General features: G+C 49.1%; 6 protein-coding genes across 6 annotated transcripts; 3 read left to right on the top strand and 3 right to left on the bottom strand.

Annotated features, from left to right (window-relative positions):
* Positions 1-318: 318 nt before the first annotated feature.
* C7974DRAFT_413507 (uncharacterized protein) lies at positions 319-2,333 on the bottom strand (the record flags this gene model as incomplete). Its single annotated transcript, XM_046143734.1, has 7 exons — positions 319-535; positions 634-841; positions 896-1,170; positions 1,219-1,537; positions 1,587-1,744; positions 1,795-2,073; positions 2,125-2,333. 7 exons carry the CDS (start codon positions 2,331-2,333, stop codon positions 319-321), a joined length of 1,665 nt encoding a protein of 554 aa, XP_045997510.1.
* Positions 2,334-2,845: 512 nt separating this feature from the next.
* On the top strand, positions 2,846-4,443 carry C7974DRAFT_454650 (carotenoid oxygenase; the record flags this gene model as incomplete). Its single annotated transcript, XM_046145924.1, has 1 exon — positions 2,846-4,443. The coding sequence occupies one exon, from the start codon at positions 2,846-2,848 to the stop codon at positions 4,409-4,411; it is 1,566 nt and encodes a 521-aa protein (XP_045997509.1). The 3' UTR covers positions 4,412-4,443.
* Positions 4,444-5,333: 890 nt separating this feature from the next.
* On the top strand, positions 5,334-7,920 carry C7974DRAFT_424725 (Alpha/Beta hydrolase protein; the record flags this gene model as incomplete). The annotated part of the gene is made up of 2 exons (XM_046144442.1): positions 5,334-6,374; positions 7,711-7,920. The coding sequence occupies exons 1-2, from the start codon at positions 5,532-5,534 to the stop codon at positions 7,918-7,920; spliced, it is 1,053 nt and encodes a 350-aa protein (XP_045997508.1). The 5' UTR covers positions 5,334-5,531.
* Positions 7,921-8,734: 814 nt separating this feature from the next.
* Positions 8,735-9,997, bottom strand: C7974DRAFT_424724 (flavoprotein-like protein). The gene is made up of 2 exons (XM_046144441.1): positions 8,816-9,997; positions 8,735-8,764 (listed from the first exon to the last, which is right to left on the bottom strand). Exons 1-2 carry the CDS (start codon positions 9,825-9,827, stop codon positions 8,739-8,741), a joined length of 1,038 nt encoding a protein of 345 aa, XP_045997507.1. The 5' UTR covers positions 9,828-9,997; the 3' UTR covers positions 8,735-8,738.
* Positions 9,998-13,379: 3,382 nt separating this feature from the next.
* On the top strand, positions 13,380-16,737 carry C7974DRAFT_434202 (cytochrome P450; the record flags this gene model as incomplete). Its single annotated transcript, XM_046144980.1, has 4 exons — positions 13,380-13,482; positions 13,543-15,758; positions 15,812-16,008; positions 16,062-16,737. The coding sequence occupies 4 exons, from the start codon at positions 13,380-13,382 to the stop codon at positions 16,735-16,737; spliced, it is 3,192 nt and encodes a 1,063-aa protein (XP_045997506.1).
* A 417-nt stretch (positions 16,738-17,154) lies between these two features.
* On the bottom strand, positions 17,155-18,153 carry C7974DRAFT_395136 (uncharacterized protein). The gene is made up of 2 exons (XM_046141952.1): positions 17,753-18,153; positions 17,155-17,702 (listed from the first exon to the last, which is right to left on the bottom strand). The coding sequence occupies exons 1-2, from the start codon at positions 18,087-18,089 to the stop codon at positions 17,290-17,292; spliced, it is 750 nt and encodes a 249-aa protein (XP_045997505.1). The 5' UTR covers positions 18,090-18,153; the 3' UTR covers positions 17,155-17,289.
* Positions 18,154-18,617: the final 464 nt, after the last annotated feature.

Below are 18,617 nucleotides of genomic sequence, written 5' to 3'. Positions count from 1 at the left end.
GGATTGCAGTATCTGTCATAACACGCGAGAATCAGACGCTGCTTCCTGACTCCAACATAGAGTGTTCTGCCCCTAGGATCAATATCAGATTTTACTTGATCATCTGGCGTATGACATCCCAAACGAAATAGGCAGACTGTTTTGGAACTCTCCCAGCCTGAAGATGTTGTTCCTGTGTGTACCCCCTACAATTTGATGCGTCCCTTCCATTCTGCCGACCTGGTTCAGGACTTGAACATTACTATGATGATTTGTGGTACAATAGATGTATTCAATATTGCATTCAAGGCTCCTGTTAGGTTGAGTAATGCATACATCTCAAACATTTCTGGTAGGCTCAGTTAGGAGGTAAGTCAAATCGCCCCCTGTCATCTCTGGCTTCGTCCTTCCATTCCCGAGGAAATTGAACCGGTTAGAGTGCCGGTACTCGATTGTAAAATCTTCCCAGCGCGGTTCGTCTAATAGCTGAATATAATGCAGCGCAGATCCCGGCCATGGGCCCCAAACTTCGCCATCTACCTTACCATTCTTATACCTAAGCGAGATGTTAGTGCTTTCTCTATAAACACTATCAGAGTGTCTGAAATTTTCTTTGGCTTGGTTGGAGGGGCATAAGGGTAGAGCTAGACTTACCAGGATCGGCAATTTGAGGTCCACACCATGTCATTCATGAAAGCATCCTTGTACTGCTGGAAATCTTCGACGGCGGCAGGGCTGGGATCGAGGCATTTGATGTTTTGTTTCTGAATCTTGCGAACTGCGTGAAAGGCGTACTTTAACGTTGCTTCCAGAGAGTTGATGACGGAGCCGTTAGCGATAGGAAAATTGGGCCCTCCGGCAACTGCGACAAACAATTAGTAATTATAGAAGCCTATCATGGTGTAACAAGCCATACCAAAATAATTCGGAAATCCCGACACAGCGAGAGACAAGTAGGATCGAGGCTTATCAGCCCATACATCTTTCAGGTCTTTTCCGTATTTACCGCGGAGATTGAAGGATGGACGATAGCTTGTGTCAAATCCTGTCGCACAGATAATAATATCGACCTTGAACTCGGCGCCACTCTTGGTTACAATGCTGTCAGTGGAGACCCTCTCAATGCTTTCCCCGATGACAGTAACGTTGTCTTCGACTAACGATTCCAGATAGCCAACGCCTGGAGTGAGCCTAAACCATGATCAGAATAGCGTTTGTCATCATTTTCATACTACCCACCTTCTGCAGCCGACTTCAAACTTTGGGATCAACAACTCTGATAAGCCTGCTTTTTTTGAAAGAACAGCATTCATGTCGAAGGAACAAGCCTGGAAGACTTCCGCCTGTAGATCAGAGTTCTTGTAGTTCAGCTCAAAGCCCTTAAGCACGGTACTTTCGATTGCCTTTCGAACACTAAGAAATTCCTCTGCACTTTCGGCCCATGACTGTCTTTGCTGGTCTGTGTACCTCATCTCTGGATTGTCAGGGGCGTGTTCAGACGCGAATTTTGGAGTGATCCAAGTGGGCGATCTGTTGACAGAATAGAGGTGTTTGACGTCTATAACCTCTATCAGCGACGAGAACCTGGGGCCAATTGTCAGCTTTACCTTTCTGTATCTTTGGGACAATCTGTATGGCAGATGATCCTGAGCCTATAACAGCCACTGTTTTGTCTTTGAAATTGACTGAGTTGTTCCAGATGGCGGAATGAAGCAAAGTTCCCTGGAAGCTTTCCAAATCTGTGATCTCTGGCCATTTCCATTTACTGTGCGCATTTAGCTCATACGAAATCGGAACAGGGACTGGAAGATCGACTTCAGAAATCCTCCTGCGTTGATGAGAACGTCAGCTTCGTCCACGATCACCTGTTTCGTGGCAAGATCTTCGACACTCAGGATCCACTTTCCTTTCTCATCGTTCCAGACAGCCTCATGCAGTTGATGTCCCACCTTCAGGTATTCGAACACACCATATGCCTGCGCTCGACCCTTATAGAATTTGAAGATCTCCTCAGCTTCGACGTACATGCCGGACCAGTTTGGGTTGCCTTCCCAAGAATACGTGTAGCTATGCGCCGGGATATCACAGGAGCACCTGTGACGGGATGTCAGCTTCTGCGCGCAAAACCGTAGATGTTCGCCGTACCCCGGATATCTATTCTCAAGCCAGGTGCCTCCTACATCGCTGTTTTTCTCATACAACGTTAAGGACACTGGTAGGTCTCCCAGGATCTCTTTAAAGAGCTTGACAGCCGCAATACCAGAGATTCCAGCACCAACTACTACAACTCGCACAGGCCGAGGCTGTCCAAGCCAGTGTTTTGGATAGTTGTAGGGCGAAGAAGTAGATGTCATCATCAAGAAGTTGTGTTGGTATGATTGCCAAAGGGGTTAGATTGCTTCTGTAAGGTATGAATCGTAGGACCTCTGAGCAAAACCCTCTATGATATAGGCTGCTCTCGCTATTAGCGATGCTGAATTATACCCGGTCCATACCGAATGCACAGTCCAGCTGTTTGAATGCCATTGACTGACGTACGTAATCCTTCTTACCCCAGGATCCCCGGAGATTCCGGGTAGAAGGACTGCGCGACATTGATCGTGACTCTATTGGTCAGTCCTGAGCATCTGACATCAGTCACCTGGCACTACACCCATGTTTTGTGTAACGGGTCTACGGAGGTGTCGTTTCGGTGCTCAAAGCGCGGGTGGGGATTAGGCGAAGGGGATATGGCGATAGTGCCGTAACTAGCGCCCGTTGTTCTCCTCTCCGCACGTACTTGCTCCACTTCGTATGATACACCCAATCAATCACATCGAGTTTCCAGCGTCAGCAAACTTGTTGCGGTGAACCCAAATCCGGATCAATGGCGGGCAGCATGCAAGCAGCGAAATTGAAGCTGGACCGAAACTGGACAACAACATCGGATCTTAGCGGGTCCTCAAATCCTGGTCGATTTGAAGCTGAAGCTGCAAACCTTGTTGTCTATGGACGTATTCCTGAACAAATCGACGGTACATTTTATCGAGTTGGACCAGATCGATTTCTGCGAAAAGAGAATGCTGTCCCTATTGATGGAGATGGTTCAGTGTCTGCTTTCCGAATTCATGAGAGCCGGATCGATTTCAAGATGAAATACGTTAAGACTGAGAAACTACGGCTCGAGATACGAGCTCGAAAACCTTTGTTTGGGGCCTTCCAAAACCCCTGGGATCGCCATCCTTGTATCAAAGCTGCCGTTGATTCATCCGCAAATACCAACGTTATCTATTGGGCCCAGCGCCTCCTTGCACTGGAAGAAGTTGGAAATTCCTATGAAATCGACCCAAACACCTTGGACACCTTGGGCTATGATCCGTTCTATGATCAGGTCAAGTCGAAATCATTCTCGGCTCACCCTCATGTCGATCCTTTCAGCGAAGAACTGGTCACATTTGGATTTGCTGCCAAAGGAACCGGGTCGGACGATGTTGTTACTTGGTCTATTGGTAAAGATGGCAAGAAAACCGAAGAACTTTGGGTCAAACAACCCTTTCCAACGTTGATACACGACTGCGGTATCACGGAAAACTTTATCATCCTCATGCCCTGGCCTTTTGGCCACGATATCGAGCGTATGAAGAAAGGCGAGCATCACTGGATGTACCGGCCCGACCGACCAGCTCCTTTTGTGGTGGTCCCTCGCAGAAGTGGCTCTCCTCCCGCTGGCTGGGCGCAAGGTGAAAGTCGAGTATATTACTGGCACAATTGCGTCAACATACACTCTGCAGGGGCCTGGGAAGAGAATGGCAAGCTGTACATCGAAGCAACCAGGGTACTCGGCAATCACTTTCCCTTCTTCCCAGACCCTGAAGGTAATGTACCATTGGAACCCCCCAAAGCGGATTTTGTCCGCTGGGAGATCGATCCTACAAAGCCTAGTGACTCTTGGCTTGGTGATCCAGAGACTGTTATCGATATTCCATCAGAATTTCCGCGCATTGACGAGAGATTTATGACAAGGAAGTACAAGATCATCTTCATGGCTGTTTTCTTGCAGGACGAAAACACGTCTTCCGATAACATCTATCATGGACTGAATGCTCTAGCCATGATCAACAAAGAGACTGGCGATACGGAATACTTCTACCCTGGAAATGGTGCGACAGTGCAGGAACCAACTTTTATACCACGATCTGACGATACGCCGGAGGGAGATGGCTGGATTATGTCGGTGGTTGAGCAAGCAGACGCTCGTGGCACTGAACTTGTGTTCATTGATACCAGGGAATTCAGCACCCCCATTGCGATTGCAGCGCTTCCGTTCCATGTCAAGTCGCAAATTCACGGCAACTGGGTAGACGCTAAAGAAATGGGGTCGCGGAAGCCCCTGACCTATTTCCCGGAGAGCGAGATCAAGCTCTTCAACAAGGGTCCTTTGGAGCCCCTTTGATGAAATTGATCATCTGGAAGAGCTTGTACATGGTGTTTTGGAAAATTGGTGTTAGCCTGTGATTACAGTTTCAGGTGTTCTATATATGGAGTGTTCAAAGGACACTTACTTTTTACTTCACTTAAACGCCATTTCCGAAAGTACCTGCTTCGCAACATTCAAGAACTTTTATAGTAGTGTTGATACACGTCTCTTAGACCTGTGTCTGAGTCTCTTGTGCAAGTGTTGTGGTACATTCTATACAAACGTTTTGATCAACACCAATAAACTTAAACCTTTGTTTGCACAGCGTGTATGATTACTAAAAGTGCAGGCAAGCTAATATCATAGGTAGGACTGTTGTCATGTAGAGAAGCTATACAGTATTCATTTTTTAAAGTTAACAAACGTTCGTGACATTAGAAGGGTCTGTTAAGGAGTGACACCAAGAGTGTAAACTGCTTTAATCTCTACTGCACGTACACATGTGGGACGGTTCCTTTCTTCTTTCTTGATCTTCTTACTTTACTTCCGCATGTCTTATTATATTCTACTGTTTGACGATTAGTTCCGTCCTCTTCCTTAACATCTATCCCTCCTAGCACGCTGTATTGGGTAACCCAAAACGGTCACGTGGCTTTGTCACGTGTGAACATGTGGGGAGGTCATTGTAAACGAGTACTAGGAATCAACAAACCAAACATGTTTAAGAGAAATGTTTGATATTAGTGGGAGGTACACTCAACCTGAGTTCATTGTTGTTATGTTCGCAAAATCCCCTCATTCGGAGAATCCCCTCCTCTAGCTTGATTCAGATTATCAAGACATTGTTCGGTCCTCCCCCGGCGCATCGGGATCCCCACCAACGCGCAGGGACTACTGGATCACAAATAAATTTGATTACAAGTATAGTGCCGATAGGATCCGCGTCACTAGTTCTGAAGCTGCGAGAGTTCTGGAATGATCCGCGAGATCCCCATCCGCGCGCGCAGATGTACAACAAAATTAGTTCAGCCAGTCTGCCTACTTTCAATATAAATTCGAATGCCTCTTGAATACTCTACTTAGCCATACCCCAAGATCAGGTGTTTGCAAGTCAAATCGTTTCAAGCTCTCTACCTAGGTACGAGCCATCTCCATCATGTCTCTCAAGGTGGACCCAGAGTTCGCAAAGGCAGCCGAGCCTATCGCACGAATTCTAGCATCAGTCCCGAAGGCTCCTGCTTTTGATATCGAATCCAGAGTTCAGGGGATGGCAGCCTTTGGAGCTATGGCTCCTCCACAGTCACTCGCAAAGGGAGTCGAAGCCACCAATCATCAATTCACTTCACACGACGGCACATCAGTAAGACTGGTGCATCTCTCGACGACTGCGAAAGATGATTCGGCTGGACCTGGGCCCTGTGTATTGCATTTTCACGGTGGTGGCTATTTCGGCGGTAGTGTGGAGATGATCACCCCATCTCTTTCCCATTTAGTTGCGGCTACAGCCGTGCAAATATTCTCGGTAGACTACCGACTTACTCCCGCACACCAACATCCTGTTCCAGTGGAAGATGGTTTCGCGGCTCTTCTATGGCTGTTGGAGAACGCCACAAAGTTCAACATCGATCCCGCTCGGATTGCACTTATGGGAGAGAGCTCTGGCGGTGGCCTTGCCGCTAGTCTCGCGCTGTTGGCTCGGGATCGTAACTTGAGCCCACCTCTAGCCAAGCAGATACTTGTATATCCAATGATCGATGACCGCTTTGACCGAGATCTGAGTAGTATATCGCAATATGTCATTTGGGACAGCGACGATAACAAGACGGGTTGGAAAGCACTATTAGGGGAGAAGTTCGGGACAGAAGCGGTCTCTGTGTATGCCGCACCCGGTAGAGCAGAGGATGTCCGTGGTCTACCATCTACGTACATGGACATAGGATCTCTCGACTTCTTCCTTGAAGCGGATCTCACTTATCTTACTCGACTCGCAGCTGCAGAAGTGGAGACGGAACTACATGTGTATCCAGGTCTTCCCCACGCTTTTGAAGCTTTAGCTCCAGGAGTTTCAGCCACGTCAAGAGCCTTTGAGAATCGCAAGCTGGCAATTCTAAAGTTGTAGTCTAAAGCTGTAGTACAAACAAACGCTCTTGAATACGAGTAAAGAAGAGTTGAAGTATCAGAAGATAAAGAACTTCCGAGATAGTTAGAGAATGAGAAATGACCGTTATGCTGCTTAATCTCATTGCTTGGACTGTTGCAAACGCTGAACATGATAACGCTGAGTTCTTGATGAGCTTGACACGGACACAGTTTTTGCTGCACGAAGCCAGGATCTAAAAAAAGAGTTTCTCGAGTAGTCCTGGTCGGATAAATGGTGGATTTGCCAGCGATATGATCTTGCCCGAATGCCCGCCTTTGCACTACGCAAGCTGCAGAAGGAACAAAAACCTCGCAATAAAAATATACGACATTGGAGCAGAAGACTCGTCCGCCAGTCACACACTGCTAGAAAATTGTGCATGATATGTCAGCGATAAGCATGACTTCTTGCTAGATTGCATGACATGGTGGGTCCGACGACACCAGCGCACATCTCTCATGCACAGTGTCATCGCATTAGCACTGCCGGACCCTGCCCGACTAGGTCAGAGCCTTCATGAATGCACGAACGGGCCAGTGTAACACGTCCACAGCCACGTCCAAAAAGAAGACAGCTGCTTGGAATTGAGCGTGCGGTATATCGGGCCAGAGAAAGGAAAGCCAGCTAGAAAGACTGGGGCAGGTGTCAGGAAGGTTTGTAAGGTTTTGTAAGAGCGCAACGCCAACTCAGTGATAGGAGACTCTGGAGTTAGTGAGTGCACGGAGAATACGGGCCATTGGAATGCGGAGAAGAAGTCTCAGACAAAGAAGAGACGAAGATAAACATGGAGTCGGAGCGGGGAAACACATGAGATAGCGAGGTGTGTGTAAAGATTAAGACTCATATATGGAGGGAAGATAAGCGACAGAGACCTCGGTATATGACAGTCTGTTTAGACTATCCCGTACATACAGGTCTGTGTGAATTGGACCTACTGATGGCTCATCCCAGTTTCCTCAAACAAAGCACGATATCGTCAGCACTGTACATGTGCGTAAGTATAGGTACTGTGCGAAATTAGTCCATGCTGTGACAAATCAGATGTGTGAATAAAAGGACCAAAGTCGTTTCTTACTAATGCGCACACTCGGCAGCATTCTCAGCATTCTAGATATCTCGTCCTCCCCGCTCCTAAAGTAAACACAATTCATGACTGCCCATGGCACCAACACTTGCTCCGTGACGAGCAGTACAGCCTGCTCGCGGCAACCTCTCTAATATCGTCGGCAACTACGACCCTGTGTCACATCGTGAGACAATAGCAGATTCAGATTGTGAAGACGAAATGCTTGAGGAGTCATGCGGCGTGACGTTCAAGGGCCACGACGCCATCGACGGGCGCGTCCAGGGAATACAGGACACAAACATCGACTGGAAACTCAAGACCATCGGGCCGATAAAATAGGTACATGATCTCGTGGTTATCGCCTGGGCGTACGGGCCCAAGAGAACGACGAGAGCTCAGATCATTTCATTGTCCAGGATGGGAAAATCAAGATTTTCTACGAAGTGCTTGGATACCAGGCTGGTATTAAGCTGTAGCCTTGAAGACAGAATGACGCAGAGCGGTAGCCTAGGTTTGTGTTCGGAGCTCAACATTCATACCTGGAGCCTACCCTCGAAGATGGTGGCATCCGGTCTGGGATAGAGAAATAGTCCATGCCCGATATCATTACAGGTTGCCATGCTAACAATAGCGCAATGCATACCTATCCTTTGTGGCATTGTCCTTTTTCATTCTGTTAGATGGAGCCAGCAGCGAAGGTAGCAATGCAATCTTCCTCTGCACTACATCTCCAATTGCACGGAGGCTAGGGCGGAACCTGCCAAGCGCGTTACGCCTAATCGTCCAGTACTATTTGAAAAGATCCTATTACTACCATTCAGTGTTCTTAGTGTCCTGCTTGCGCTTGCAGTTCTTCCCAGCAGGTATCCGCTAACAGGTGCACCTCGGATTGAAAGCCGCCAGTAGTAAGGTCCAGTCCTTCTGGTGACACTCATAAGATCACGGAATACTGGCAAATAAATGAGCTGAACCTGAGTCTTGCTATCTTGGTACGCGTGACAGCTTTACAATTAAGTATATCCTCCTTGCACATGGGCCACGATCGAGGACACGGGAGTATGATCTCATCCCATCATTGTCGCGCATAACTTAAATGGTTGTATTTGGACACTTCAAATCGCAGTTCCTGCATGTGATCTTGAAACTGCTATGCCGCCTTACGGAGTGACAAAAAACCTGGCTTCTGTGTATCACATCTTAGCTATCGAACTAAGATTTTCGCCTTGATGCTCACTCGGCAGTACTATTCTCCCAATATCCATTTTCCTCCACTCCTCCAGCTGCTCCTTGCTGCCCTGCATTCCCTTCCATTCTGCACTTCCATTCTTAAAAATGTCATCGAGATGCTTCTCCTTCCCCCGCCAGGTAATACAACAATACTCGCTGTTCTCGTCCCACTTGACCTCCATCTTACCATCTTTAACAACAAACCTGCCTGTATTCCCGCAAACTACACATCCCATTCTCATCTCGTCACCACCGAAGAAATCATACTTGGCTAACCAACATTGAGAACACGCTCCTTCAGGGACTGGCCCAAGGTACTTCGCCTCATCGAATCGCTTGCCGATCTGGCTGGCAACTTTGCGCCCCAGGTCCTCTGCCCTCTTCACTGCTGCACCACTCTGCGTGCCTAGTACCGCTCCTGGATTGGCGCAACCCATTACAATCGCCTGGTCGATAACCTTTGCGTGAAGGCCATAAGCAAAGAGATGCAGTGTAGGAAGCGCCATAGTGAATTGATCAGGCGTGGTACTCCCCCCGACAGCAATGAATCCACACACCCTCGCTTTCAAAATCCTCTTGTCTACTGTCATTGAAGTAAACTTGGGGTCATTGGCGCGTTGACCTGCCAGGATTCGAGATGCAAAGGTGGGATCTGTGTATGGACCTAGGACTTTGTCCAGAACGGCTTTAAGAGAGCCAGCAGGCTGATGCGAGTATACGGCTGTACTGAAGATCAGCGCATCAGCGTTCATGATCTCGTCGTACAGTATTTTTCGATCATCTTTGTCATTCGCATGCTCGGTTAAGTTTCCGTGAGAGTTATTCCCTGCGTTCGCACCCATAGATATGTCTTGGGCATGATCCAAGGGTCCTGCGTTGGGCGGGTAGGAGACGGACGGGATATGAATCCAGGATGTTGTTGTCTTGGGAGAGGTCTGTTTCGCGGATTGGAGGGCAGCTTTCAGTAAAATGGTGGAGTTGCCGCCTACACTGCCGTTCGCGAGACCAAGGATATGCATTGTGGTACCGCAGTGATCTTTCTTGAAGGAATCTAGTGGAATGTATTGAGCAAGAACAGTGAAGGCCGTATACAAAATGATGGCGATGCAATATGTGGTAGGGATTGACCAGGAGTGTGTTCCTTGGGGCGGGGCTTTAAATCAAAACGTCAACGCTGGGTTTCGTACCAGGCCGGCTTTGTACACTCAAATATCAGGCAGGCTGATAAAGTAGCTGCTAATACTAGACAGGGCTTTTTGCTGTTGACCTACCACAGGTACCTACATTCGCCTGTTCGGCAGCGCGGATTGCTTCTGTGCGAAATTCCGATTGTGTACACTACCTAGCAATGTACGCTTCGTACATCAACGTCGAGCATGCTACTTCAAATGCAGCTATTGCTGTTTGGGCAGGCTTCAAACCGAGTTGGGAGACCAATCGTTTCACCCCGCATTCTCGGAGGCCGGCTTCGGGATGTGGGGGGCCAGACCATCTTCCTAAGGTGATGTGATTGGCGGTATCATCGGTCACGTGACCATCTCGGAACAACATCTAGATCCGATTGCATTCTTCCATATCAAATGCTGAACAGATACCAGGACTTATGCAGAATCGCATCGACGAGGCCCGCGGCTACACCTCAGATATTGTGTGCGATAATTTCCTTGACCAATATTCAGGAACTGCTTGGAGAACAAAAAAGACTGCACATGCAAGAAGGCGGCGTTGATAATAGGGTGCGCGGTCAGTGCAGCGGTCTTGCTGCCATCAAACAACGACTGAACACTATGCTGCGGTACGAATTGGCTGTCGCTGCACAAATGCACCGTGCTAACTCAACTTCAGGTCATCGCGTTTGCGTACGCTGCACAACGAGCGTTCAGCGCGCAGTGGCCAAGTGCCCGCGTGCGGACTGTCGCGCGCCGAAGCGAAAGGTCCAGTCTCTGTTTCGGTTTGTCGCGAGGCAGAGTTGATCAGTGGTGGCTGTGAGTTGATGGGCGCTGTCGAACGGCTTTCTGTACTTGAATACTGGCGTCGAAATGTTTGAGTGATGTCTGATGCTACCGTGCTGGATGAAGCCGGATCAGGTTAGTGCGGAGGAGTGAGACTGCCCTACATCTCGTGACGCGTTCCGCACAGGGGCAATATGCAGTAAGTTCACACACATCTCATGTCACGTATCGCATCTCGAATCTTACAACTCACGCTGTCCACTCATATCGCACACCTCTCTACCGCGACTAGACACCACCATGTCGCAGCGGTACGAAGACTGCGTACCTAATGTACACACAGTGACTGCGCGACCCGAATCAGTCGCAAAGAGGACGCTGTGGTAAGGGCTTGATAGCTGCCAGCTGTTGGCGCAGGGTGTGATCATGTCGCCGTGCGGGGTTGTGCAGACAGACGGACTTACATGCAAGGCTGGGTTTTGTGTCGTTAGGCGCACACGCACGCAAGTTCTTTTGGGTTACGAGACGCTGAGATGACTTCTTGCGCCGCCTGCACGATGTTGCTGAAAGCGATGTGCTGACAGGACTTCACCCAACATCTTCGAGACCCCAACCCGCAATAAGACAGTTCCTCGATGACGCCGCAGCTTCTGCTGCAATCGAGACCCCGCAAGCTATGGTGGTGCCTCTTGCATCACTTGAACCTTGCAATATCTTTATGGTTCTTCTTCGGTCCATTTCAGTGTCGCTCCTCATCACCTTCTTATTCATTCTCCTTACGCCTCTCTTCCGCACCGTTGGAAGCAAACAGCCACTCAACTATGGCGTATTTACTAGCGTAATCCTACCGTAGCAAACATCACGGTGTGATAATCGCAGAACATCCACGCACACCACCGCCGACTGCCGTAGCGCCCAAGAAGCTGCGTTATGCGCCCGCAGCCGCACAAGCTCACACGATACTGGCGACTGTAGGGGTAAGCACCAGGCGGCGATATCTGCCATCGCTACAACCACCTTAGGTCTTAATGCTATAAGAATCCCGCTGATCGAGATTTTGTTGCTTCTCAGTCTCGAAGCGGTGAAGGGGCGGGGCGGTGTGCGAACGTGTGTGGTGCAAGGTCGTTGACGGGTGACGATCGCTTTCGGCGGGTCTGTAAGACTATATCTATGAGGATTCTCTCTTGATTGGCGCCAGGCTCCAGCTGTTAGTCGTCGGTGTCGCTCGATTGGCCAGGGTCTCGAAGACAACGGTCGAGACGAGCCCTCAGGGCGTCAATGCCCTCGTGTACGCAGGGCCGCAGACTGCAGGTGTGTAAGATCGGCCAGAGATGCCACCCCCGTCTTCCGACCAAAGTAAATGGCACATTGCTCTCGCGGTTCTCATAGAGCGCACGACACAACGCGAGGCCCTTTCATCCCTGAGTATGTCAGCGGCGATGCCCTGCAACGCTCTCAGAGTCCGTAGAGCCCTCGGATGGCGCCACCTGTAACGATCAACAATAAGGACGACTCCAGTCTTGCTCACCAACCCCTCCAACAGCATCCCGTCACGAAAAAGAAGCTAGACCATAGCCTCTCTACCCGCATGTTTCAGAAACGCTCAGTGCAGTCTGCGCACCTGTCTGACAGGAGGTCTAATGCGGCATCGATGAGGCTCGAACGGCCGCAGAGGCAAAGAAGAATAGCATGCAGGCAGTCAGTCCAAGACAAACGGCAACGCCCTACAAAAGTCGCAGGCTGCAAGTGGTCGACATACTCGTCCAAAATCGATCAGATCTTCACGCTTGGGTCAATACCTACGTTTTCATCTACAGAGCTAAAGCTGATCGCCTCTCCCAGCCCATCATGCAACCCGCAGCATCACTTCTAGCAACATCGCAAACGATCCAGCGGACTCCAACACCTCTGCCCTACCCCACGTGCCAGAAGATGCGCCACCTTTAGTAGCCTACAAAATACGCCACACTGACACCAACGTACATTGCAGGTCAACGCGCCGGGCCGCAATCTCGACTACACTCTTCTCCTCGGCGTCTATCTGACTTTGAATCACAGAGGGTTGTGCTTGCGATAAGATAGAAGATCTTTGTGGCAGAAGTCTCTTCAAAAAGGGACTGACGTGGTCGGGAGGCACTCAATCACCGAGGTACATTGCCAAAAGCGGACTAGACTATTCCGCATTGGAGCAACCTTGCGAGATAATTTTCACATGCTCTGACCGAAACGAAGGCAGTGACAATTCGTCCAGTGCCCACCCCGAATACGTGAGAGTTCGTACGACTTAGAGTGTTCAGTATGCTGGAAACATTCAGTAATCACGCCCGTGTTGTGCAGCCTTGTCCTTTGTACCCTCCGAAGATCCAATTATCGGGCCAGACGCATTGAGACACACCGCCCAAGGACTTTTATCTGGCCCAAACTCACCACTTCGGAGTTTCCTGGGTCCCGTATCCAATTGCCTCCAGTAACACGCATCTATATAGCATCAATGATTCCTTAATTTTCTTGTGTCATTCCTTCGTTGGTACTCGATTACAGCGAAACATTGTATCCTCTCCATCAACTATGGCAATTTCCCACAGCGACGACATGGAAAGCAGGCCATTGGAAGCCATAATGGAAATTCCTGAGCCTAGCAAATTGCCATTGCTCGGACATATCACATCAATAGACAACGAATTTCCTCTGGGGTCGATGATAGCACATGCAGACCAATGTGGTACGGCAACCTCGTGGGATAGTCTATGCACGAAAAAAGAAAGCTAATGTTATTTCATAGGCGAAGCGTACCGATTGCGATTTCCCGGCAGGACCGTGGTTATCGTGTCCACACAGGCCTTGGTTAATGAGACCTGCGATGAAAAGCGGTTCAAGAAATCGATCAATTCGGCTCTGAACAATGTCCGCGATGGCGTTCACGATGGTCTTTTCACAGCGAGAATGGGCGAGGAAAACTGGGGTATTGCGCATCGCATCTTAATGCCCGCCTTTGGCCCCTTATCCATCCAGGGCATGTTTGACGACATGCATGACATTGCAACTCAGCTCACACTAAAATGGGCGCGCCAAGGGCCGGACTACGCTATACCAGTTACAGACGACTTTACAAGACTGACCTTGGACACATTGGCACTCTGTTCAATGGGCTATCGATTCAACAGCTATTACCAACCCGAACTGCACCCATTTGTTGAAGCTATGGGCGAATTCTTGACCGAAGCCGGCGAAAAGCCTCGTCGACCGCCTATCCCATCTATGTTCTACCGCACAAAGGATCAGAAGTACGAGGCTGACATTAAAGTCATGAGAGATACAGCTCGGGAAGTACTCGAAGCACGAAAGGAGGGTCATACTGACAGACATGATCTCCTGGCGGCTATGATGAAAGGCGTGGACCCCAAGACCGGCAAGAAGATGACCGATGAAAGCATCATGGACAACCTTATTACCTTTCTGATTGCTGGACACGAGACCACTTCTGGTTTGCTTTCTTTCGTGTTCTATCAGCTCTTGAAACATCCCGAGGCCATGCAAAAGGCAAAAGAAGAGGTCGACGACGTGTGCGGCCGTGGGCCTATCAAAGTCGAGCATATGTCTAGGTTACCGTATATCAATGCGGTCCTTCGCGAAACATTGCGCATTAATGCCACCATTCCGCTCTTCACGGTTGAAGCGTTCGAGGATACAACAATCGGCGGAAAATACCCCGTAAAAGCTGGGGAAACGATCGTCAATCTCCTCGCAAAATCGCAACTAGACCCAAAAGTCTTCGGTTCTGACGCAAACCAATTCAAACCAGAGCGCATGCTTGATGAGCCCTTTGAGCGGGTGACAAAGGAGTTCCCAAATTGCTGGAAGCCGTTTGGCAATGGTATGCGAGGCTGCATTGGACGTCCTTTTGCATGGCAAGAGTCACTACTCGTCATGGCAATGCTGTTGCAAACATTCACGTTCGTTTTAGAGCCCGACTACACACTGGGCTTCAAGCAGACGTTGACCATCAAGCCAAAAGATATGCACATGCGTGCGATACTGCGAGATGACCTCGACCCCACTTCCCTAGGGCACAGACTTTCCGGGCAACCCGTCTCCAAGAACAAAGCTACCTCGAAAGCTGCTCACGCTGCTCATCAGGGCAATGGAGCTCCATTGACGATTCTCTATGGCTCAAATACTGGTACCTGCGAATCGCTCGCACAACGTGTTGCAACTGATGCCACTACTCATGGTTTCAAGGTGACAAAGCTTGACTGCATGGATAGCGCGAATGGTGCATTGCCTACAGATCAGCCCGTTCTGATTATCACCGCGTCCTTTGAAGGAGAAGCGCCCGATAACGCTGGGCATTTCATACAGTGGATGGAAAAGCAGGATAAGAACAGCCAATCAATGAAAGGTGTATCGTACGCTGTCTTCGGTTGTGGCAACCGGGAGTGGACCCAGACATTCCATCGCATCCCCAAGTTGGTCGACACCACACTGGCTGAATTAGGCGCAGAACGGTTGGCAGACATCGGACTCTCTGATGTTTCCCAAGGCCAGGTCTTTTCGGACTTCGAGAATTGGGAAGACAACGTCTACTGGCCAGCTTTGACTGCACGTTACGATGTGAAGGCAGAAGACCAAACCGACTCTCCCGGTGTGAAGGTTACGATTTCTACACCCCGAGCCTCTACCCTTCGGCAGGAGGTAAAGGCAGGAGTTGTAGTCAAGACTCGAGTTCTCACAAATGAGTCAGAGAGTGACAACTTGAAAAAGCACCTTGAGATCCGTCTGCCAGAAGACATGACATACTCTCCAGGCGATTACCTGGTCGTATTGCCGTTCAACCCAAGGGAGACCGTTAACCGCGTGTTGCGACGTTTCAGTCTGCCCTGGGATGCGCAGCTGGAGATCAGCGCCGAAGGACCCACCACATTGCCCACCAACACAGCACTTCCTGCCCAAGACATATTGAGCTCATATGTTGAGCTTTCACAGCCAGCGTCAAAGAGGGTGAGTTTGACAATTCCTACCTGTTGCTCCTCCACCACTGACCTATCAAACAGAGTCTTTTACTGCTCGCTGGCTCAGCAACGAATGGAGAGACAAACTCTGCTTTGTTGCGTCTTGCAAACGATGCCTTTTCCTCCGAGATTAGTGCGAAACGCGTGTCTATACTTGACCTCCTGGAGCGCTTCTCAGATATCACCCTGCCCTTTGCCACATTTATATCATTGATGCCGCCGATGCGTGTGCGACAGTAGTATGTTCTTCTTCGTCGGCAATGCCGAAATCTATCTTGCTGACTAGCAAAAGCTCCATCTCATCTTCTCCTATGACGCACAGGGGTCACGCTACCATCACCTACTCCTCCCTGAAGGAGGCATCTCTATCCGGGCAAGGCGTGTATCACGGTGTAGCATCTTCATATCTATCCTCTCTCACAGAGGGAGACAACGTACAAGTAGCTGTTCGCCCCTCCCATGCCGCCTTCAGCTTGCCCTCGGAACCAGAAACAGTACCTATCATTTGCATCGCAGCAGGTACAGGGATCGCACCATTCCGTGGCTTTTTGGAACAACGCGCAGCAATTCTCGCATCAGGACGCAAGCTCGCGCCCGCACTTCTCTTCTTTGGGTGCCGATCACCTGATCGAGATGATTTATATCGTGATGAACTCGACGAGTGGCAGCGTCAAGGCATAGTTGAGGTCAGGCGAGCGTACAGCCGTGACCCCACAAAGAGCGAGGGATGTAAGTATGCGCAAGACAGGATGGTACATGACGGAAAGCTTGTTGCGAAGCTGTGGCAGGACGGGGCGAAGATATATGTTTGCGGGTCAAGAGGACTCGCCGACTCGGCGAGGGAAGCTATCATCAAGATCAAGCTTGATATAGAGAAAGGAAGCGGAGGCGACTCGGACATGCAAAAGGCGCAGGAATGGTTTGATTCATTGCGAAACATGCGCTATGTCACAGATGTGTTCGATTGAGTCTTCATAACCTAGTTCAGGGTTACTACTTCCTGTCACGTGCCTTAGTGGCTTGTGCTCGGCCAGGTACTTTAGGATGCCCTAACATAAGGATAGCTTGATAGAACTATACAATATAATTTATACTTTAATATTCTAGTTTTTCATAGATTAGTAGCTAAGACTTGGTTATTAATCACTTTTTCTTTAATGGTCATGTCGATGAGGTCTTGCGTTAGGAGATTCAAAAACGCCATGCATAAAACTGTGCATACAAGGAGGGTACTAGGTTAGAGGCATACCTTTGCGCCTGTACAGGAGAAAAAGTGCGATGCATGATACGTATGGGCACTAACCCACGACTCATACCTGTCATGTTTTGAATCAGCTCCCTCCTTAATTAGGTCACTTAAGGAGCATGACAACTACGTCTTGCACTTATAAAAGTAGAGTGCTTATATCAAGAATATTGAAGACTAGTTAAGATAACCTTGTACAGAACGCTAAGTAGATGAAGGATTGGATAATTATTACCCCAATGAAATCTGCTATAGCTATACGCACAGTAGGCTCTTACTCTGCCTTTAGAACAGACACAATTCCCTCCCTGAATAGCAACATCGCATACCAAAGATGAAGGGTCTGCAAAACGTCGGGCCCTAATGGCTTATCCTCCTTGGGATTACAACTTATATGGTTAAAAGAAATGGTAACAGGTCTCTTGCCCTCGATGCTTGCTGAACCTTCAGATTCCGACACTGAGAAGCGGTGCACACCTGCGATGAAACTATCATCCCCTCCGAAGGCAATGTCAATGTAGCTGTACTTTGCTTCTGAGTGCTGCACATACTTCTCAGAGCAATTCGAACACTTGATATCGACAATTCGGAAAGCGCCGAAGATTATCGAGTGAAGGGGGGGTAGTCGGGCTTCGTCAATATCACCAGTTGCCCACATCTGGGTTGAAATAGGTTTATCTGCCAACTCTGCGACTTTATCAGTACCCCATGTGCCAAAGGCTTTCGGATGTGCTTACCCTTGAAGTTGACAAGTTGGCGCCTTACAAGTCGCAACGCCGTTCGTTCTGGCGCAAACACGTTACCATTAAAGAATCCTGCCAGGAACTTTGCTAAGATTTGCTCATGGGAGAGTTTGTGCGAAACCGAGACGAGTGTTGACCGTGTGTCGTCGATGGTTATGTGGCGGTGAGGGTTTACGGCGGACACTGCGAATGACTGCGCAAAGCCGTTGGGAACTTGATTTGTAGTCTTGATCTTGGCTGTATAAGATAGGGATGTTGACGAATAGAGCCGAAGCCCATAGTAGCCGGTAATCGCTATTACGCCTGCAACCAACGACGAGCGACTGAGCATGGTCGAACAATCGTTCAAGCCTGACGGACAGGGTCAGCCGGTGATTTGTGATCTGAGAAAAGGTGGAATCTACTTTACATGGATTTTTGAGGGTTATATGCCGGTTGACTCATTGTTGTTCCCGGTTTCTCCCGTTCTCGTGTTTCCTCTTGGCGGTCGGTGGCTGGTGCCCGGATAGCCGATGACGAGGTGTGAAATCTGGTGGAGTTCCACCTTCGCTTACGTGCTGTTCTTTCTCTCTAACTGACCCTTCAGTTTCCTCAGATGCATTTCTGTTTCTCATATTTCCTCTCGGGTCTCATTCCTGGAAGCCAATTTTACCTTTAATTGATACATCATGGCTGCAAAAAGTACCACCACGACTGACACTAATGGCGACCATTGATCGACCTGAGTAATTTTGAAGACAGTCTGACCATATTGATACGTGGCGAAGTTTTCAGTGTTATATTGTTGTAGATAGCTTTGGTGGCCATTCGGAAACAGAGGTATGCTGGAGACTTTTGGTCACCTTAGACCTGTAGTGAG

This window comes from Boeremia exigua (genome assembly GCF_020726555.1).
Source record: "Boeremia exigua strain MPI-SDFR-AT-0100 chromosome Unknown C7974scaffold_6, whole genome shotgun sequence".
NCBI lineage: Eukaryota > Fungi > Ascomycota > Dothideomycetes > Pleosporales > Didymellaceae > Boeremia > Boeremia exigua.
Note: the sequence above shows the minus strand (reverse complement) of the source record. Positions and strands in the feature narration are given on the sequence as shown.